At 42.5% G+C, this 18,152-nt stretch overlaps 1 protein-coding gene across 4 annotated transcripts in view; it reads left to right on the top strand.

Annotated features, from left to right (window-relative positions):
* lrrk2 (leucine-rich repeat kinase 2) overlaps positions 1 to 18,099 on the top strand; it is a 42,778-nt gene extending 24,679 nt beyond the window's left edge. For 3 of the 4 annotated variants that reach the window (XM_074633712.1, XM_074633709.1, XM_074633710.1), the window contains 32 exons: positions 389 to 461; positions 1,438 to 1,625; positions 1,718 to 1,968; positions 3,491 to 3,639; positions 4,362 to 4,455; positions 4,543 to 4,729; positions 4,853 to 5,034; positions 5,172 to 5,392; positions 5,618 to 5,745; positions 6,193 to 6,411; positions 6,499 to 6,700; positions 6,871 to 6,959; positions 7,329 to 7,516; positions 7,643 to 7,797; positions 7,921 to 8,067; positions 8,161 to 8,352; positions 8,538 to 8,684; positions 9,194 to 9,306; positions 9,451 to 9,641; positions 9,772 to 9,932; positions 10,109 to 10,279; positions 10,464 to 10,564; positions 10,914 to 11,126; positions 11,352 to 11,545; positions 12,601 to 12,673; positions 12,822 to 13,012; positions 13,569 to 13,721; positions 14,440 to 14,476; positions 14,510 to 14,699; positions 16,417 to 16,485; positions 16,594 to 16,730; positions 17,460 to 18,099. In XM_074633712.1, the coding sequence (XP_074489813.1) occupies positions 389 to 461; positions 1,438 to 1,625; positions 1,718 to 1,968; positions 3,491 to 3,639; positions 4,362 to 4,455; positions 4,543 to 4,729; positions 4,853 to 5,034; positions 5,172 to 5,392; positions 5,618 to 5,745; positions 6,193 to 6,411; positions 6,499 to 6,700; positions 6,871 to 6,959; positions 7,329 to 7,516; positions 7,643 to 7,797; positions 7,921 to 8,067; positions 8,161 to 8,352; positions 8,538 to 8,684; positions 9,194 to 9,306; positions 9,451 to 9,641; positions 9,772 to 9,932; positions 10,109 to 10,279; positions 10,464 to 10,564; positions 10,914 to 11,126; positions 11,352 to 11,545; positions 12,601 to 12,673; positions 12,822 to 13,012; positions 13,569 to 13,721; positions 14,440 to 14,476; positions 14,510 to 14,699; positions 16,417 to 16,485; positions 16,594 to 16,718 (4,794 nt within the window). In that variant the 3' untranslated portion in view covers positions 16,719 to 16,730; positions 17,460 to 18,099. The remainder of the gene's footprint in view (positions 1 to 388; positions 462 to 1,437; positions 1,626 to 1,717; positions 1,969 to 3,490; positions 3,640 to 4,361; positions 4,456 to 4,542; positions 4,730 to 4,852; positions 5,035 to 5,171; positions 5,393 to 5,617; positions 5,746 to 6,192; positions 6,412 to 6,498; positions 6,701 to 6,870; positions 6,960 to 7,328; positions 7,517 to 7,642; positions 7,798 to 7,920; positions 8,068 to 8,160; positions 8,353 to 8,537; positions 8,685 to 9,193; positions 9,307 to 9,450; positions 9,642 to 9,771; positions 9,933 to 10,108; positions 10,280 to 10,463; positions 10,565 to 10,913; positions 11,127 to 11,351; positions 11,546 to 12,600; positions 12,674 to 12,821; positions 13,013 to 13,568; positions 13,722 to 14,439; positions 14,477 to 14,509; positions 14,700 to 16,416; positions 16,486 to 16,593; positions 16,731 to 17,459) is intronic. The other variant, XM_074633711.1, reaches the window with a different exon arrangement.
* The last annotated feature ends 53 nt before the right edge of the window (positions 18,100 to 18,152 follow it).

Genomic DNA, 18,152 nt, shown 5'->3' with positions numbered 1-18,152 from the left:
TTTAGGTGTCTAAAATATGTTTTGCTGCTACCCCCATCCACAGCAGTACATTGATTTTGTCCCCATACTGGTACTCCTGTTTGTTTGTCCAATCTGAGGGCGTCCATTTACTGTAGGTAATACACTGACTCTGGATAAGAACCTCACACAATCCCACTTCAAAACACCAGAACTCTCCCTTTAACATCTTGTGTCAGAACATGGTTTTTCATGGGACTGCGTTAAAATGAACATCATAAAGAACAGATGTTATTACTCTTAAGTGAAAGATTTCCTTTCCTTTCAGTCTCTCTCTTAGTAACCGATCTGTAAATCCCACCCAGATGTATTTCTGTTCCCTCACTGTTGTTTTTGTTTTCTCTCTGGTGTTTTTTTCTCTCTTCTCCAGAATGGTCCAACTGAGTATGAACACAGCGAGCATGTACACAGGAGATATGGAAGGACTGGCTCAGGCCAAAAAGGTTTCTTCATCAGATTCAATTCAGTTCAACTTTATTCTCATTCTGTCAAACACAGCTGCATGAAAACATGACATGACCAACAAATGTTGATGGTTTCATTGTTATATGACAGTTAAATCAGTGACAGTCCCTTAACTGATAAAGTCATTTAAAGTTATAATCTCGAAGGTCTCAGTTTTGTTCTCTTTGGCGGCACCTATGGCGATAAATGTGGTAATCGCAGGTGTGTTTTTGGATCTCACTTCCCACAGATTCAAACAGTGACGCAGTGATCAGTGATTTTTCCCAGGAATGTCGCCACAGACCCCGTTTATAATACTTCATATGCAAGGGCTTTCATCAGTGGGCCATAGGCTCAATCGCCATGGTGTTACCTCATTTGGAGATAGATAGTGACTTAACAGACATTTATTTAAATGAAAATCTTCGAGATTATTACTTTAAGTAGTTCATAAGAAAATTGCAAAGATTTTCAAAAATGCCTTCTCACAAGATTAAAGGAACAGTGTGTAACATTTCGGGGGATCTATTAGCAGAAATATTAGCCGCAGTTCTCCCCCAAATGCTTGTGAACCTGCAGTAACGTGAGCCGCAGAGTGTAAAACCGTGGTACCGCCGTCTGCTCCTAAAGTAGTGTTATTATGGTAAGGATGGCCTCTGAGCGAGGCGAACGACATTACCACGGTTTTTCACTCGGCGACTCACGTTACCGCAGTCGTGCAAAAGGGAGGAGTGAGCGGAGGGGTACTCAGTTGGTTGTAATCTGCAACAACACCACTAGATGCTGCCAAATCCTACACACTGTACCTTTAAGTGCAAGAAGTTTTCGTTTTTTAAAAGGTTTATCAGAGCAGCAATGTCTTAATATAGTAAACTCAAAACGTCTTCCTCAACACGTCATTATGTGGCTGTGAAAGCTCCTGACTTAGGACAGTCTTTCCATCAGATTGTAGCTAATGATTTGTCCCCTCCTCAGGGTTCGGATCTGGTGATAGCTCTGCCAAAGAGAGAGAGAGGATCCGCCTGCTGGACCTGTCGGGTAACGAGTTGGACTCTCTGTCCTGTCTGATGGATGATGGCTTCGTCCAGCAGCAGCTGGGGCATCTCCTCCGCCTGGACCTGAGCCACAACAGTCTGCTGGAGTTCCCCGCAGCTCTCTGCCAGGTAATGCGTCCGATCTGTGCCGAAATCATCGATATATCAAAAGATAAAAAAGGAAATGTACACTGAAGCTTTGCTTGTTTCTGATTTTGCAGAGTTTGAGGAGTCTGACTCGACTGGACCTGCAGGGCAACCAGCTCCAGTCGCTGCCGGTGGAGCTGCTGTCCCTGCTCTCACTGAGCATGCTTAACGTCTCTCGTAACTGTGTGGGTCCCCTACTGACCTTTGACCCCGCTGTCACCTGCCCATCACTGCGGCAGCTCAATCTGTCTTTCAACAAAATCACCGCGTTCCCTCACGAGCTGGGCCGCGCCATGGATCAACTGGAGGAGCTGTTCATGGAGGGGTAGGCTGCTGGTTTCAATACTCACATGAGCAGAGAAATAGGCCGGTCACGATTTAACTGCTTTTGTTGGACCACGCAGAAATAATTGCAATAAACGATATTATTGTAATTTCCAGACCATTTTATGCCACTGATATAATGATAATATAATAGCATAATAATGCAAGTACACCCTTGAAGAGTTCTGTCACACTTCAACATGGCCGTATGATACTCGATATGTGTACTATCGTTCAACATACTTTTATGTGAATAAACAGAAGTATGTATCTTTTCGGACGCACTGAGCAGTAATTTACGTCGTCACTTCCTGAGAGCCTCTTTGTCGGTTGGAGACTTGTAACCATGGTAACCTGTGCCAACTTCATGTGACCCAAACGACGAACTGTGAGAATCAAAGTCTGAGTTATTTTTAAATATATATTACACCAAGCAAAGTGAAATCTTATACTGACGGTTAAATTGAAGCGTCATTGATGTTACAGAGCTGTCCGTCAACGTCCGTTATGAATAATTATGCCGTCGTAGTGTCCAGCGTTGCATACTGTAATATTTCACCGGAAATAGTATGGAATTCACGTACTAGTAGTTTCATACTAATACGATTTTCTCTGGACTTTTGTATTTCAGAAAGAAGGAAATATGGACATTAAGAAATTATGAAATTTGATTTAAACAATTTATTGCATAGCAGAAATGCTTTGAGAATGTCTCCAGTGATTATGGGGTATTTCCTGAGATGGGCCTACGCATGGGTTAATGGGTTATATAATGACTTCTACTGTGTATTGAATTGTGGCTTCTGGTCTGAACATCAGTACAGAAATATAATTAGATTGTTGTCTGCTGTAAATCCAAATCATTCATCAATCATCACCATTATTTATTTTTTAGTCGGATATGTGTGGGTAGAGAGAGAGAGAGAGAGAGAGAGAGGGGTATGACGTACAACAAAGGTCCCATGGCTAGAATCGAACCCGGGACGTTGCGGTTATGGCACGCACCGTAAACACTTGGCCTGAGATACCCTAAACAAACTATTGCTGTGCTGTACAAGTGGCCAGAGGCATTACTACTGTAGAAAGCACTCAAATGCTGCACAATCATCTTTGTTGTAAATGTTTGATTTAATATTAATCATGAGGATGCATGTGCAGGATTTTTGTTTTCAAGTAAGAGTATTAATTCATAAGAAAAAAGAAAAAATGTATAAAAATGCCCCATTTCACAATGTTAAGAAATCCTTCAAAAATAAAAATGTTTTGTTGAAGACAGTAAACATGTTTTTGAGATGTTCTGCTCTCTAACAAATAGACTAACAAACAGGATTGAGAAATAATTAATAATTAGCCTCTAATACCGCTCCACACAGTCATAAATGTCACCCTTTTGTATTCTTCATGTCAAATCAGGTTCCTCAGCAGAAACAACGATGTTATTTTATAACGGCATCATGCATCCACATGTCTAATTGCAGAATGGTGACAAGACAACTGATATTTTTCTTTTTTTCTCTTCTCAGTAACAGTATAACGGAGCTGTGTGTGCCTCTGATTCTGCCGGAGATCAAACTGCTCGATGTGAGCAAGAACAGCGTGGAGAATATTTCTCCAGACTTCCTGACCGGCTGCCCCAAACTGGAAACTTTCAGTGCCTCCATGAACAAAATCTGTGAGTACTATCACCTGATTATTAGATTTAAAAAAAAGAAAATCTGCCATTAACCAACATTGGGCCTTCTTTGTCTGCGTACCATGTACTCTGGAATCAAGCACCATGTGACTAAGATTATATTAAATATATTATTATATGGACCGACCAAGCAAATTAACAGGTTTAGGGGATATTTAAGCAAAACAGATGTCCCTCCAAAACACATTAGAATCACAGTCTCAATATAATACTGATGCCTATATATGACCTACATAACTAAAAAAGACCATCAGTGAGAAGATTGGCTTTTTCTATATAGTCAATATTAATGCTTGTCATCGGTGCCACCGGGGAGGCATGGGAGAACCAGAACCAGGACTGAGCGGGGCAGACAGTCAGACCATGCTGCAGTAAAATTAGAGATTTTTGTAAGGGAATCTGGTGCTCGGAAACGCTACCGCTTTTGTCCATGAGGACCGACAAAATCAACATAAAATGAAAGTTCCTCGTACATGTAGTAACTTTAAAACACCCCGTTCAGGTCAGTCCAGACAAAATTTAGAGTCAGAGATATCAGAGATTGGTTTCATAGGACAGTTAATTTATTTGAAGAATGGTACCTTGAATTATTCAGTGTTGAATTTCAGGCAAGGAATTTTCTCCAAAATGAGACGAACAGTTGTCCTACCTTCATATTTTGTGATGTGGAGACACAGAAACATGTTTACTGTCCTCTCCAGGTTCCCTTTCAAATCTCCCATCCAAGATCACGGCACTGAAACTAGCAAACAACAGCTTCACTTGTATTCCGGAGGCCATACTTAATCTCCCAAAGTAAGTCACACAGTTTCCACATTTCTAATGTTTGCATCCCTCTTCTTATGGTACAAACACTTATTTCTCATACTTGTATGTGTCCAGCTTGCGGTCGGTGGACATGAGAACCAACAGCATTGCCGCTCTGCCCGGCCCGGGTCTCTGGGAGTCCAGCAACCTCAGAGAGCTGATGTTCAGTCAGAACTGTATCAAAGTTCTGGATCTGAGTGGGCCGATCTACAAATGGACCAGACTGGAGAAACTCCACCTGAGTGACAACAAGCTCACTGAGGTAAAAGTTTATCATGAGTCTTTATCATCGTTGTTCTAACACCGTTGCTAATCAGTATCAAACTACTGAATGCTGTGAAAGTACAGTATGTCCTGGTGTATTGATTGCATTGTCTCTGTTCAGATCCCTCCACAGATCGGCCTGTTGGAAGGTCTGACCTCTCTGGACGTGAGTCGTAACGCTAACCTGCGGTCCTTCCCCGACGAGATGGGGAAACTGAGCCGACTGTGGGACCTGCCGCTGGACGGCCTTCGACTCCAGCTGGACCTCAAACACATCGGCAGCAAAACCAAAGACATTGTCAGGTCAGCGGCTTTACAAACCTGAGCTTTTATTGTGAAGATATTAATATTAAATGCTCTTTCTGCTATTTTCACAGTTCACTCCAGTTTTGAATAAATAGAATAAGAAATAAATCTCATAATAAATACCTCTCTCCCAGGTTCCTGCAGCAGCGACTGAAGAAGGCAGTGCCGTACTACCGGATGAAGCTCATCGTGGTGGGGAATGCTGGCAGCGGGAAAACCACCCTGATCCAGCAGCTGATGAAGCTGAAGCGCTCACAGTTGAACTCGAAGCGGGCCGCCGTTGGCATCGACGTGCGGGACTGGACCATCAGGGAGCGGGACAAGAAGATGGTGCTGAACGTCTGGGACTTCTCAGGTCTGTATCTAAAATGATTTCATTTTTCTTCCTCAGGTTAACTCAAAAGTCATCGACAGTAGGTAGTTAAGGTAGTTATTCTTAGGAGAAGATTATTATAGAGTATGTACATGATTCCAAGCATATTGTAAGACACTGATCACACATTTGAGAGAGAGAGGAGTGTGTAGGTATCCTATTCAGCTGGTGTGATTTGGTTTCACTTCCTGCTTCTTTACCACACAGGTGGAGAGGAGTTCAGTGGCTCTCACCCTCACTTCCTGACGTCCAGAGCTCTCTACCTGGTGGTCTACAACCTCAGCAAAGGAGCCAGTCAGGTGGACGCCCTCAAGCCCTGGCTCTTCAACATCAAAGTGAGTCTCAGATTAGTTCTAATGAATAGCTGTTGAGGTCAGAGTGGAGTGTTGTTTCCCCCTTTAGTCATCACAAGATGATTCTGATGCCGCTTGCCTTGTATTAAGCCTGCAGTGGAGGACCTTATCAAATTATACTTTGCAATCGGATAGCAAAAAGGAAACACTTGTGACTTTAGCCCAGAATCACCATATTATCATAAGCATCTGGACTTTGAAGAGACATTGCAGTGAATTGGGCCCATTCAGAAGAAAACAACATACTGATTTTTTCTCGTAAATTTACCACTTTAGTCTCGAAACGGTGTCACATCATTGGCAGACTTATTTCACTTCTTTTAAGATGAAAATGTTTTGGAAACCACAGCTAACTTTGAAATGTAAATAATGTACATGTGTAGATATTATTCCTCTTTTGACAAATCCTCGTACTCTTGTTTACTTCAGGCCATGGCCTCTCAGTCCCCGGTCATCCTGGTGGGAACCCACACAGATGTGAGCGATGATCTGCAACTTCAGGCCTGCCTGACCAAGATCAGGGAGGAGCTGCTGAACCACCAGGGCTTCCCCGCCATCAGGGACTACCACATGGTCTCCGTCTGTGAGGAATCTGACGCCATGGCCAAGCTGCGCAAGGCCATCGCCAGAGAGGTCACCAGCTTCAAGGTAAAAGGACACAAACAGCAGATTAAACCTTTCCTTTTATCCATCTCTCCTCTGTCTTCATCTTATCACCTCCTCCCTCTACCACAGATCCAGGGCCAGCCTGTGATGGGCCAGCTGGTTCCAGACAGCTACGTGGAGCTGGAGCGCCGGGTTCTGCAGGAGAGAACCAGGGTTCCCCCAGAGTTCCCCGTTCTCAGGCACCAGGAGCTGCTGCAGCTCATCCAGGAGAGTCAGCTGCAGCTGGAGGAAGCTGAGCTGCCCCACGCCGTCCACTTCCTCAGTGAAGCCGGTCAGTCTGAGTCACCGTCACACAGGCCTTTACATTACCTTGATACGCCTTTAATTGAATATAGCGTCCTCATTTATCTTAGCAAGACAATACCTCAAGTCTCCAGGATCAACAATACATCTGACCAAGCCTGGTTGTTTCTTTCTTCTCCACCTCCTCTGTCACTGAAGGGGTTTTACTGCACTTTGATGATCCTGCACTTCAGCTCCAAGAGCTCTACTTCATCGACCCACAGTGGCTGTGCAACATCATCTCCCAGGTAGCTTCATCTGAACACACAGAGAGAATCACACATGCTTCAGGCCAACTGAGCTGATTCTGCTTAGCAACAACAAAACAAAGCAACACTTTCAGATCAGATCTGGTTTCGGATTTGTGGCTGATGCTGAAAATAAGACCGCATCTTACAGTTTTATCTAAACTAGGAAACAAATCTATTTATCACTTTTACTTTAGTGCACAACTTTTTCTGTCCTACTTGTTAATATATCTACAAGCACTCTACTTGAGCACATTTAGATATAAAAATGAAATAAAAAGCTTTGTAAATTACCAAAAAAACGTTTATTTAATCCAACCATGTGGCAGTACCTCTACCTAATCCAGGTGTTGTCTGTTCAACGTGTAGAAACTGACATCGAAGAGCTGTGGCTTCTGGGAGCCTCCTAAAGGAGTTGTTCAGCGCTCGATGGTGGAGAAGTTTCTCTCTGAGACCAAATGTTTCCCCAAGAGCCACCTGACGCAGTTCTTCAAGCTGCTGGAGAAGTTTCAGATCGCGCTACCCTTCGGCGAGGACCAGCTGCTGGTACCCAGCAGGTATGTTGTAAATGTGCAGCTACAGATGTAGGAGAGGTATTTTTTGATTTGTGCCATTGCAGAGGGACCAAATAAATTAACAATATGTCACCACCGCCTCTAACGACTCGTCTCTTCCTTTTACAGTTTGTCCAAACACAGACCGGTGATAGAGCTGCCTCACTGTGAGAACTCCGAGGTGATTGTGCGTCTGTACGAGATGCCGTATTTCCCCATGGATTACTGGTCTCGCCAGATCAGCCGCCTACTGGAGGTCTCCTCGTACTTGCTTTGTGGAAGAGGTAAATTAAACATGTATAGTAGACACAGTCACTGTTTCATCAGGGCTGCTAATCTGCAGATACAAATTCAAAGAAAGAACACAGTGATTTACCAAATGAATTATCTCGCTGCGTGTTATCCAGGAAAAGCGGTGCGACCCAACCGGATCTACTGGAGGAGAGGCGTGTACCTGAGCTGGTCCCCGGATGCCTACTGTCTGGTGGAGGCCGCCTCAGTGGAGGAGAACCCCTCCAGCTTCGTCAGGATAACTGTGCCCTCTTCACGCAAAGGTGAAGCTCTTTTAAAAAAAAAAATTCAGGTCTTGCTGGACACTAATTATGTATGACATGAAAAGAGCAAACTGTTGTCTCTCGTCCCCCCAGGCCGGGTGCTGCTGGGTCAAGTGGTGGATCACATCGACTCCCTGCTGGAGGAGTGGTTTCCTGGCCTGCTCAACACTGACATGCACGGCAGTGGTGAGGCTCTGCTGAAGAAGTGGGCTCTCTATAGCTTCGAGGACGGGCAGGAGTGTAGCAAGATTCTGCTCGAGGACCTCTTCACCTATTTTGACAACGGTACGTAAATCACACTAAAAAAAACACCTGTTTTGTCAGTATGAAGTCAACAATGCAGCCTAAGAATGAAACACACTGTGTTTTAGTTTCTATAAGTTCTCAGAACAGAAGCACCCTACTTTAATCATTCCACATGCATCGTTTCAATGATCACAAATCGATGATTGGCACATTATCAATCATAGATTTTCTGCTGGTGAACCCGGAGGACCCCCGCTGCACACTTCCCATCTCTCAGATCGCTCCTGACTTGGTGCTGAGTGACCAGCCTGCAGGAACAATACTGGACAGCGATGAGCTGGATGTAGACATGTCTATAGAGAACCGACTGGGTACGCCTAATTTATTTCATATCATTTCGAAACTTAAAAAATTGTTCTACATTTATTTTTAAAGGACCAGTGTGTTGGATTTAGGGGGATTTATTTGCAGAAATGGAATACAATATTAATAACTATGTTTTCATTAGTGTATAATCACCTGACAGCTTAGAATGAGCCTTTCATATCTACATAAGGAGCCTTTACCCGAAGGCCACCATAGTTCTCTGACACGCTTAGGAAGGGAGGGCTGAGCGAAGGGGTATTCAGTTGGTTGCAATCTGCGACCTCACCATTAGATATCACTAGATCCTACACTAAATCCTACACACTAGACCTTTAAATAACTAATTATTAAAACTGAAAGTTTTGGTAAAAAAGGTACAAGACAAGGATCTCCATTGTTTTCTCTTGTGTTGCTTTTCTTGGTCAAAAAACGTACCAATTTCTTTTTTTTCACAATGCCTGAAGAATGTTTAATGAAACAAATAAATATACTGTATTATATATCTTGTTTACAGGGGACGGTGGCTTTGGGACTGTCTATCGAAGCGTCTACAAAAATGAAGAAGTAGCCGTGAAAATATTCAACAAGCATGCATCTGAGCTTTATATCTACAGACTCCTCAGACAGGTACAGTACCACTGACGATTTAAAATAAGAAACCTAAAGGTCCCTGTGGTTGCTGCATCCTGGACAATACTTTGACAACTTGCTCAAAACAACCTCAGCAGTTTACTGCCACTTCACTTCCTTTCACGGTCTGTTTTTCTCCAGGAGTTGGCGGTGTTGGGTCGCCTCCGTCACCCCAGCCTGGTGGGTCTGCTGGCAGCCGGCTCATCTCCTCAGATCCTGGTGATGGAGCTGGCTCTGCGAGGCTCGCTGGACTCACTGTTTGAACGGGAGAACGGCAGCCTCAACCTAAAACTCCAGCACAGAATTGCCCTGCAGGTGGCCGACGGACTCAGGTACAGAGTTAGGGATGATAGAATTACTCTCCTTCTTTAGAATAAATGGAAAGTATTGGAAAGTTAGTTGATCATTTCCTCAGACAAGAAGAAAATCCTCAGGTAATAGAATAATCTGTGTGATCATCAGGTACCTTCACTCATCCATGATCATCTATCGGGATCTCAAGCCCCATAACGTCCTCCTGTTCAACCTGAAGACCGACTCCGAGATCATCGCCAAGATCACCGACTACGGCATCGCTCAGTACTGCTGCAGCATGGGAGTGAGGAGCTCAGAGGGCACGCCAGGTTAGCCTCCTCAAACTTTATACATCATTATCATATTTAAGATCATTCTGCTTATGAGTCATTAAACATCTTAACTTGAATATCTGACCTCTGAGGAACTGCAGATAAACAGTAGGTCAGTGTCACTCTGTCATATTTTGCATAGCTTTTTAAATGGATTACTGTTTATCTGGCAGGTTTCCGAGCCCCGGAGGTCGCCAGAGGTAATGTGATCTATAACCAGCAGGCTGATGTGTTCTCATTCGGCCTGCTGCTCTATGACCTCATGACCTGCGGTGAGCGCATCTCTGACGGCATGAAGTTCCCCAGTGAGTTCGATGAGGTTGCAGTGCAGGGCAAACTGCCAGGTAATAATTAAACACTTCTGTTGTACATTTCTTTAATGTGTTGATGTAAGTATGAACTGATGTGCTGTGATTGTGCTGAGTGATGAGGTGAGCTATGAATGCCAAAGATATGATCTCTTTTTATTAACAGATATGAAAGGTAAAGTCTGAACGTTAACCGATATCTTCACTGTCTTGTACACAGATCCAGTAAAACACTACGGTTGCCCACCATGGCCGGGCTTCCAGGCGCTGATGAAGGACTGTTTGAGGGAAAGTCCTCAGAGTCGACCCACTTCTGCTCAGGTTAGGACCTGAACATATGACTATGTCCCAATTGTATGCTTTGTATGCAACAGTATGTACTTTGTAAGGGCAGCTGCAGTATGAACTAAAAGTAAAAAGAAAAATGATGCCATTTGGAACGTACCCTGTATAACTGTGTTTAGAGGGAGCTGGTGCTTTCTTTGTTACTGAGATTTGCAGAGGTACGCAATCAAGCATTGCAGAGAGAAGCTGTAATGGAGCGCCCCCTAGGAGTGCTAGGAGAAATAATACATAGACAGCAATGCGGCAACACAGTGTCTTTAATTCAGACTTCAGAGCCCATTCAACACACAGTTAACAGGTGTTGTGTCTTGTGTAATGTGTGCAGGTGTTTGACAGGCTGAATTCAGGGGAGATGTTGTGCCTGATGAGGGAGCTGGTGGTTCCCCGGGCGTTCAACGCTGAGTGCTTCACGGTGAGCTCCGGCAGCGAGGACGGCCCCTCCAGCAGCCACACAGCCTGGCTGGGCGGAGGCAGCAGCGCCCGGAGACTGGGCTCCATCACGGCCGTGGACCTGGACACCAGCACAGTCACCACACAGGTACCGACATGCCGTTAACCTCACCACTCAATATTCTCTTGATTTCACACGTTTGGTTTTATTTTGGAGTGAAACAGGGCTTATTGGACATACTTTTTTTAATCCTTTATTTCACCTTCTCTTCTATAAGTGTGTTTTTATTGTGGCATGTTTACTTTTTCTATATATTAAACACACCTCATACTTCATTTTAACAAGTCGTCTCTCCTCCTCTTGCTCCTGCAGGAGATCGACACCAGTCCCGTCTTGTGTCTCGTGACCGTCCAAATCCCGACCGAGGCCTGTGATTGGCTGGTGGCGGGCACCCAATCTGGCTCCTTAGTGGTCGTCAGCACTCGGGACACGTCGACTTGGCACCGCCTGCAGAGCGTCACGGACGCCGTCACCTCGCTGTACTTCCACGTGCACCCTCGTCGCACGTAAGATTTCAACATTTCTTGTGGAAGTTTCGGTATGACTACAACAAGTCCGTGGATGACCACAGCAAATTTTAATCCAGTAAATAGTTTTAGAGATGACTGGTCAAGAGGAAATTTGGATCTGACAGTGGTGCTAGAGGTTGTAAATCAGAGGGGCTGCTAAATATTTAGGTTATCATCCTCGGAGGATTATGAATATCCGAGCCAGCCAACCAACCAACCGTCTTGACTGACATAAGCCTCCTGTCATAATCATGCCATCAGTATCATAAATTGGTGCAAAACACTAAATTGGACTAAAGACTGGAATCTTTTTATAATTTTTGGTAGAGAAAAAGTCAGGCTCCAGTTTGTGGCATCCTCATTTATGGCTACATATGGATACATTATTCCTGCTTTGCTAATTTGATTTTTGGATTTAGGGCTGTTTGGAGAGGCCGAATGTGAAGTAAATTGTTACTACTGTTCCCAAAGTTTACATTTTGTTTAAATCTTCTAGAAAAGTCACAAATTTTATTAGGGTCGCCAAATAAATTTGCAGAATTTCTTCTATATTCTTTTATTCAACATTTTTATCTGCAGTACACCTTTAAGCCACATGACGGAGCCTGAATGTTCGTATTGTTCTGATAATTGTAGCCTACTTATAACACTGAACCTAATATGAAAGGCTAGCGTACATTCTATCTGTTTTACTGATGAGTAGAAAAATATGAGAGTCTGTTAACGCCACATAAATAATATTTATTTGGCCTCATTCATAAAGTATTTAACATGTGTATATGTTTTCAATAACACATGCATAAAATTAAGTTGTGATTTATCAAACGTATATCTTAACCTATTCAAGATAATACAAGGTGATGCTGAAATTTGCAGTAAAAATGGTCAGGAACTGTTATGCCCCACACTTTGGCTGCCCTATTGGGGCAGAAAAACGTTTGGTAAACACTGGGCTAGAAGTTCTGAAAAATGACATATTACATTACATGTAAAACAAGATCATTTGCTGAATTTTCAATCTTTTTAAATGATTGTTTTTCATTTCTTTTCAGCCAAAGAAAGAATTACTTGCTGGTTGGGACAGCCGATGGAGTTCTCACTGTTTATGAGGACTCTGTTCTCAAGGTAAATATTAGATATTGATTAAAAGATCAAGTGTGTTTTTGCTCAGATGTTGGTCCCACCTCGTCCTCCCATGCTGTACATGAACTGTACGATTCTGTATCCAGCAGCAGTTTAGAACTTCATTTTCCTCTCGTTCTCATCCCTCCAGCAGGAGAACGGGCAGCCGGTTAAAACCGTCACCGTGGGAAACGTCAACACGCCCGTCATGTGTCTGGGCCAGTCGGCTCATTCGCTGGACAGCAGGTCCGTGTGGGCCGGCTGCGGGACCAAGATCCTCTCCTTCACCGCCGACTACGACGTCTGCAGGAGCATCGACACGAGACCAAACCTCGTCCTCCAGTGAGTCCCTGTAATGTAAATGTAGGGGAATGAGAGGCAGCGTCAAGTTAAGGAGTTTAGGATGAGAATCAGCTCAAACTGTTGATGTGTGTTGAGCTGGACGGGACTGAAGAATCAGCATTTGTACTTCTCAAAACAGTTTCCTGCGTAAAAAGATTATAAATGGGATTCGCACAAAATTAAATTTTGCAGTTTGGAGGAAAGATTAAAAAAATATATAAATCTGGGTTTTCTTAACAAGTATTTCTGCATGTTTGACAAGATGAGAAAGTATTAAAGGAGCAGTGTGTAACAATTAGGTGAATCTATTAGCAGAAATGGAATATAATATTAATAAGTGTGTTTTTATTAATGTTTAATCACCTGAAAATAGGAATTGTTGTGTTTTCGTTACCTTAGAATGAGCCGTTTATATCTACATATGGAGCAACCTCACCGCTAGATGCCGCCAGATCCTACACACGGCACCTTTAAAGAAAAATGAAAAGAATTAGGATCAGATTAGAGCGAAAACTGAGTTTAAAGTTAAAATCAGTCATGTTATTATGTTTTTCAGGCAGCCTCGGTCGTTGGGAGGTGAAGCGTGCGTGTCTCGAATGGTTGTGGATAAATATGTTTACCTGAACAAAGCCGGGACGCCGACCGTGGAGGTCTGGGATAAGAGGAGCGATAGGATGGTGGACTGCATCGACTGTGCTCAGATCATCAGGTATACACACACACACACACACACAAATATATTTATTTATTATATATGTTATCACGGCTCAGTGCTGTATTTTATTGTGTTTTCTTGAAAACCAAACAGGCATCATATCATCACAACACACAGGAAGTGATGTGTTTTGCTATCTGAAACAGTTGTTTCCCACCCTAAATAAAATAAAGATCAAAGTAGTTAACATTATATAATAGTTAAATAGCCACTGTGGCTGAATAGAGACAATAGAGAATGAGCACCATGTGGAGAAATGTGAATATCCTCCTTTTTTATTTTATTTGCACACACATAAGACTGCATAAAATCCAGATAATGAGAAATAAGCAATGTGTCATAAGAGGTCAAGAAGCCACCAGCTTATACAACAGACCTCCCCTCAATTTAAGGAGAAAGACAAACAATAACAAGAAAGGAAATATAAAAAAAAAAACTCACCATCAACAGAAAATCAAAGGTGAAAGTGACTATTTGACTAATAAATGATCATTCAATAGTGCAGAAACAACACCAACACATCAGTGAGCATTTAACAAGAACAATCTCTCTAAAGCCAAAAAGGATCTTGGTACTTAACAACATATTTTTCTGTCCTGGATCGACAATAACAGTCTGTTTACATGTATTCTTGTTTGATATTGTACATTGACGTTTAAGAGATGTTCAGGTGTTTGTATGACAGCAGTTGTATCTCCTCCTCTCCCTGCAGACATGACTCCGGCTGCAGAGGCAGGCGGAGCAGCTTGGTGGAGCGCTGCAGAGGCAGGCGGAGCAGCGAGGTGGAGCCGCCCACCGAGGTGGCCCCCTCCTGGGCCAGAGTGAAGGCCCTGCTGGTGCAGAGCGCTGCGACTCTCTGGATCGGCACCAGAGGGGGCCACCTGCTGCTGCTGGAGCTCTCCAAACACCAACCGCTGCAGGTCATCGGCCCCTGCTGCGACTCCATCCGCTGCATCGCCTCTGCACTCATAGGTGGGTGCTCTGCTTTGATCGATTTTATTTCATTATTTAATGCATTTAGTATTATTTCTATGTGATGGGATCACATATTTTGTCATGGTGTCTGTGTGAAGATGCAATCTAGTCGTGAGAACACAAACTAGCGTACATTTCTTGTGACAGAAACCCCATACTAAATGATCACATTGGATACAAATATTTGGTTGACAGCTCCCTCTTCAGGTAAGGCGTCCACGGACACATGTTATATAATATATGTTAATATAGAGGGACTTTGCTAACTAATACAATCCTTAGCCTTATGATTGACCTAATTAGGATAAGTGTTAATGTTTTATATGAGATTAAGAAACTTCAGATTTAAGGGTAAAAGATTATTCGTGCACACACTCATTCGTCATTTAATTTACAGACCCCACAGTTTTTTTAATATAGTTCTTTACCAAACGGTTGAGATGATGGTTCATGGTAAAAGAAAAATACTTACCATGTACTACATTTACTAGTTATAGGTTAGTATACCCACATATGTCAATTTGTTATCTTGAAATTAGTAGTTTTACCAGTACTAGTATTATTTCCATGTATTTATTCTAGATATTTACCATATTCATATATATATTCATATCTCAGAAATGGTGAAAATCATACAGATATAATTGTTCTCATCAAATATATAATGAAATAACATTACATATATTAACAAATTATATTAACAACAGTGAGTGTTCATACGTTTTTTTATTTCATAAAAATTGTAAATGTATTATAAAAGTATTTTTTTTTATTTAGTAGTAAATAGTAAATTGTAATTACATCATCTACCTTTACCATAAAAGGACAACTGAACTGTTTGGTGGAGCACGTTTTTCAGAAAATTATTTGACGCTTATTATACTTTTATTTATATCGTGTTAAATAATTCTGTTCAGTAAGACCTCTAAGTCTACGATATGTGGAAATAATGTGACTACCTTTGAAAATTAGACCAAACAGAGTCCTCATGTCTGGAGTAGTTTATTGTTGCTAACTTCCTGTTAGGAGGCGGACCGAAAAGGCATGCTAGTTAAAGACACAGCGACATCTAGTGGATTCTTTTAGCATAACATGCGTAAACCGACTGGTAGAGATGGCTCAATCAGGTCGAGTTAAAGCTGAAGTAGGCGAGATTGGAGAAAATATGATTTAAAAAAAAGTTATTTTTATAAAACGGTCGCTATATCGTGACAGTAGTACATGAAACAGGTAACCTGAAAAAAATCATGTGCCTCCGTGTCCTCCGGTGCTCCTTATGGCATCTGCAAGATTTCACAGACTGGAGGAAAACAAGCAGTCACACATTTTTCAATAAGATATAGAGAGTAACTCAAAATGTGCTCCACCAAACGGTCAAGCAGAACATTAAAGTATTTGAGCCCAGAGTGAATTAAGGAATGCTGCAGCGGAAACACGTAGTGAGTAGGGAAATTAATGAAAACAAAAAGGAAGGAAGTTAAAGTAAAAAAAAACCCCACAATACTAAAGCTGGGTTTTTCTTTTGTCTTCTTTCATAGTGAGTCATGGTCTGTTGTGTGAAATAAAATGTGTGAACCACCCAGCATGCTTCTCACAGTTCGCCTGCATGTTGAATTCAATATGTCTTCTTTTCCCCCGTTCTTTGTCGTCATTATGTTTAAATGCTGCATCTAAACGAGCCGCTGTGCCTCTGTGTCTAATTTTTCATGAATAGAAACACTAAACTGGAAGAATGTGGTGCTGGTTTTGGGCAGAAGACTTCCACAAGACACAGATCAGTATGGTGAGTGTGATGGTTCGAGGTTTGTCCCACACTTAGTGAAAACAGTTGTCTCGCTGTGTGAGTTTCACCAAGTTGAGTGTTAAAGTGTGAGTTTGTTTGCGCTCTCAGACGAGGAGTCGGTGCTGATGGTGTGGAACAGCACGCTGCCGATGGAGGTCAAAGACCTGAACAAACACTGCGAGAAAAGAGAGCAGATCGCAGCCAAAATGAGAGAGCAGCTCCAACATGACTGAGCCCACACGTATGTATGTATGAATGTATTTTTATTCCCTATGCAACATGCATTTCAATTCATGTCTGTTTTTAATTTTATTTAAAGTTACTGTGAGGAACTTTTAAGTGGTTATGAAACAGTCTCAATTTAATACTGATGCCTCTATAAGACCTACATAAGTAAACAAGACCATCAGCGAGAAGATTTGCTATTTCTATATAGGTTCACCAGAAACGCCTTCAGCTCAGACTCCAGCGAACAGCCCCCTGCGAACAGACCCAGATCCGGCTTCGCTGCTGCCTTTGACCTGCAGTCGAAGGCAGCAGTGGCTCCTCCTCCGGCCAGGAGCAGAGCTTGACCTCGCTGTTCTGCCGTTCCCCGCTGGGAGTCGACACCAACACCACGCCGCTGGAGGGAAGGGAGGCACAGGAGAACCAGAACTAGGACTGAGCGGGGCAGACTGTCAGACCCTACTGCAGTAAAATGAGAGGTTTTCTAAAGGGACTCTGGTGCTCGGAAACACTACCGCTTTACGTCCACAGGGACCGCCAAAATCAACACAAAATGAAGGTTCCTCACAGTAGCTTTAATGTTGTTGTCATGTATTTAATTTTGCACACATTTGCCTGAATGTGGTGCATATCAATATCCAGAAATGTCTGTGATATTATCAAGATAATGATTGCGAGTAGTAGTAGTAGTAGTAGTAACAGTCGTGGTAGTAATAACAATACCAATTAGTTTTCATTTTTCTTTTCAGACTGTTGCGTGGAAAAGGGATCAACTCTCCAGTGGATCTGTGTTAACAGTTCACATTGACGGGGATGTTCTACCTCATTTTCTGACAGCCATACTTACTTCCCCAGTGCACTGACCAAGAACTAATGAGGTGGGAGGGGGGGCACACTGAATCAATCAATCAATCAAAAAAAGATTAAAGAATTCCTTTTGTTGAAGATGCACTCTTATAAAATAATTTGCCATGTTTTACAAGATGAAGACAATCTTTGTAATTAGTGAGAGACACACTTTTCTAAAAGGGACACAGATGGTCTAATTTGCGGGCTGAGAGCAGCGCAGATGTTCAGGAAGACCTCCTGCTCCTAATGAATAGAGACGTTTGTTTACCTGTAGTCTAATTTAAAAAAAAGCTAATAGAAATTGGAAAGAAAGCCAAAGGAAAAAAAGCCTCTAAAAGTGTATATTTGATTATTTATTCTCATGTCTATATGTGTGTGTGTGTGTGTGTTTACCTGTGAGCTCAATCACTCCACATCAGTAAACAGAACGCAGGACTTCTCAAATGCTGCCGGCTTTGTACAAAGTTTTTATGTCATGTTACCTAAAGTCACTGTTTGTGATGATCAAACTGTCAGTAAATACTATTTTATGTACTGTGATGGCTCTCTGTTTATGTTTTCAAAGCATTATTTACAAAAGGAACACAAGAGGA

This window comes from Sebastes fasciatus, chromosome 4 (genome assembly GCF_043250625.1).
Source record: "Sebastes fasciatus isolate fSebFas1 chromosome 4, fSebFas1.pri, whole genome shotgun sequence".
Classification (NCBI taxonomy): domain Eukaryota; kingdom Metazoa; phylum Chordata; class Actinopteri; order Perciformes; family Sebastidae; genus Sebastes; species Sebastes fasciatus.
Note: the sequence above shows the minus strand (reverse complement) of the source record. Positions and strands in the feature narration are given on the sequence as shown.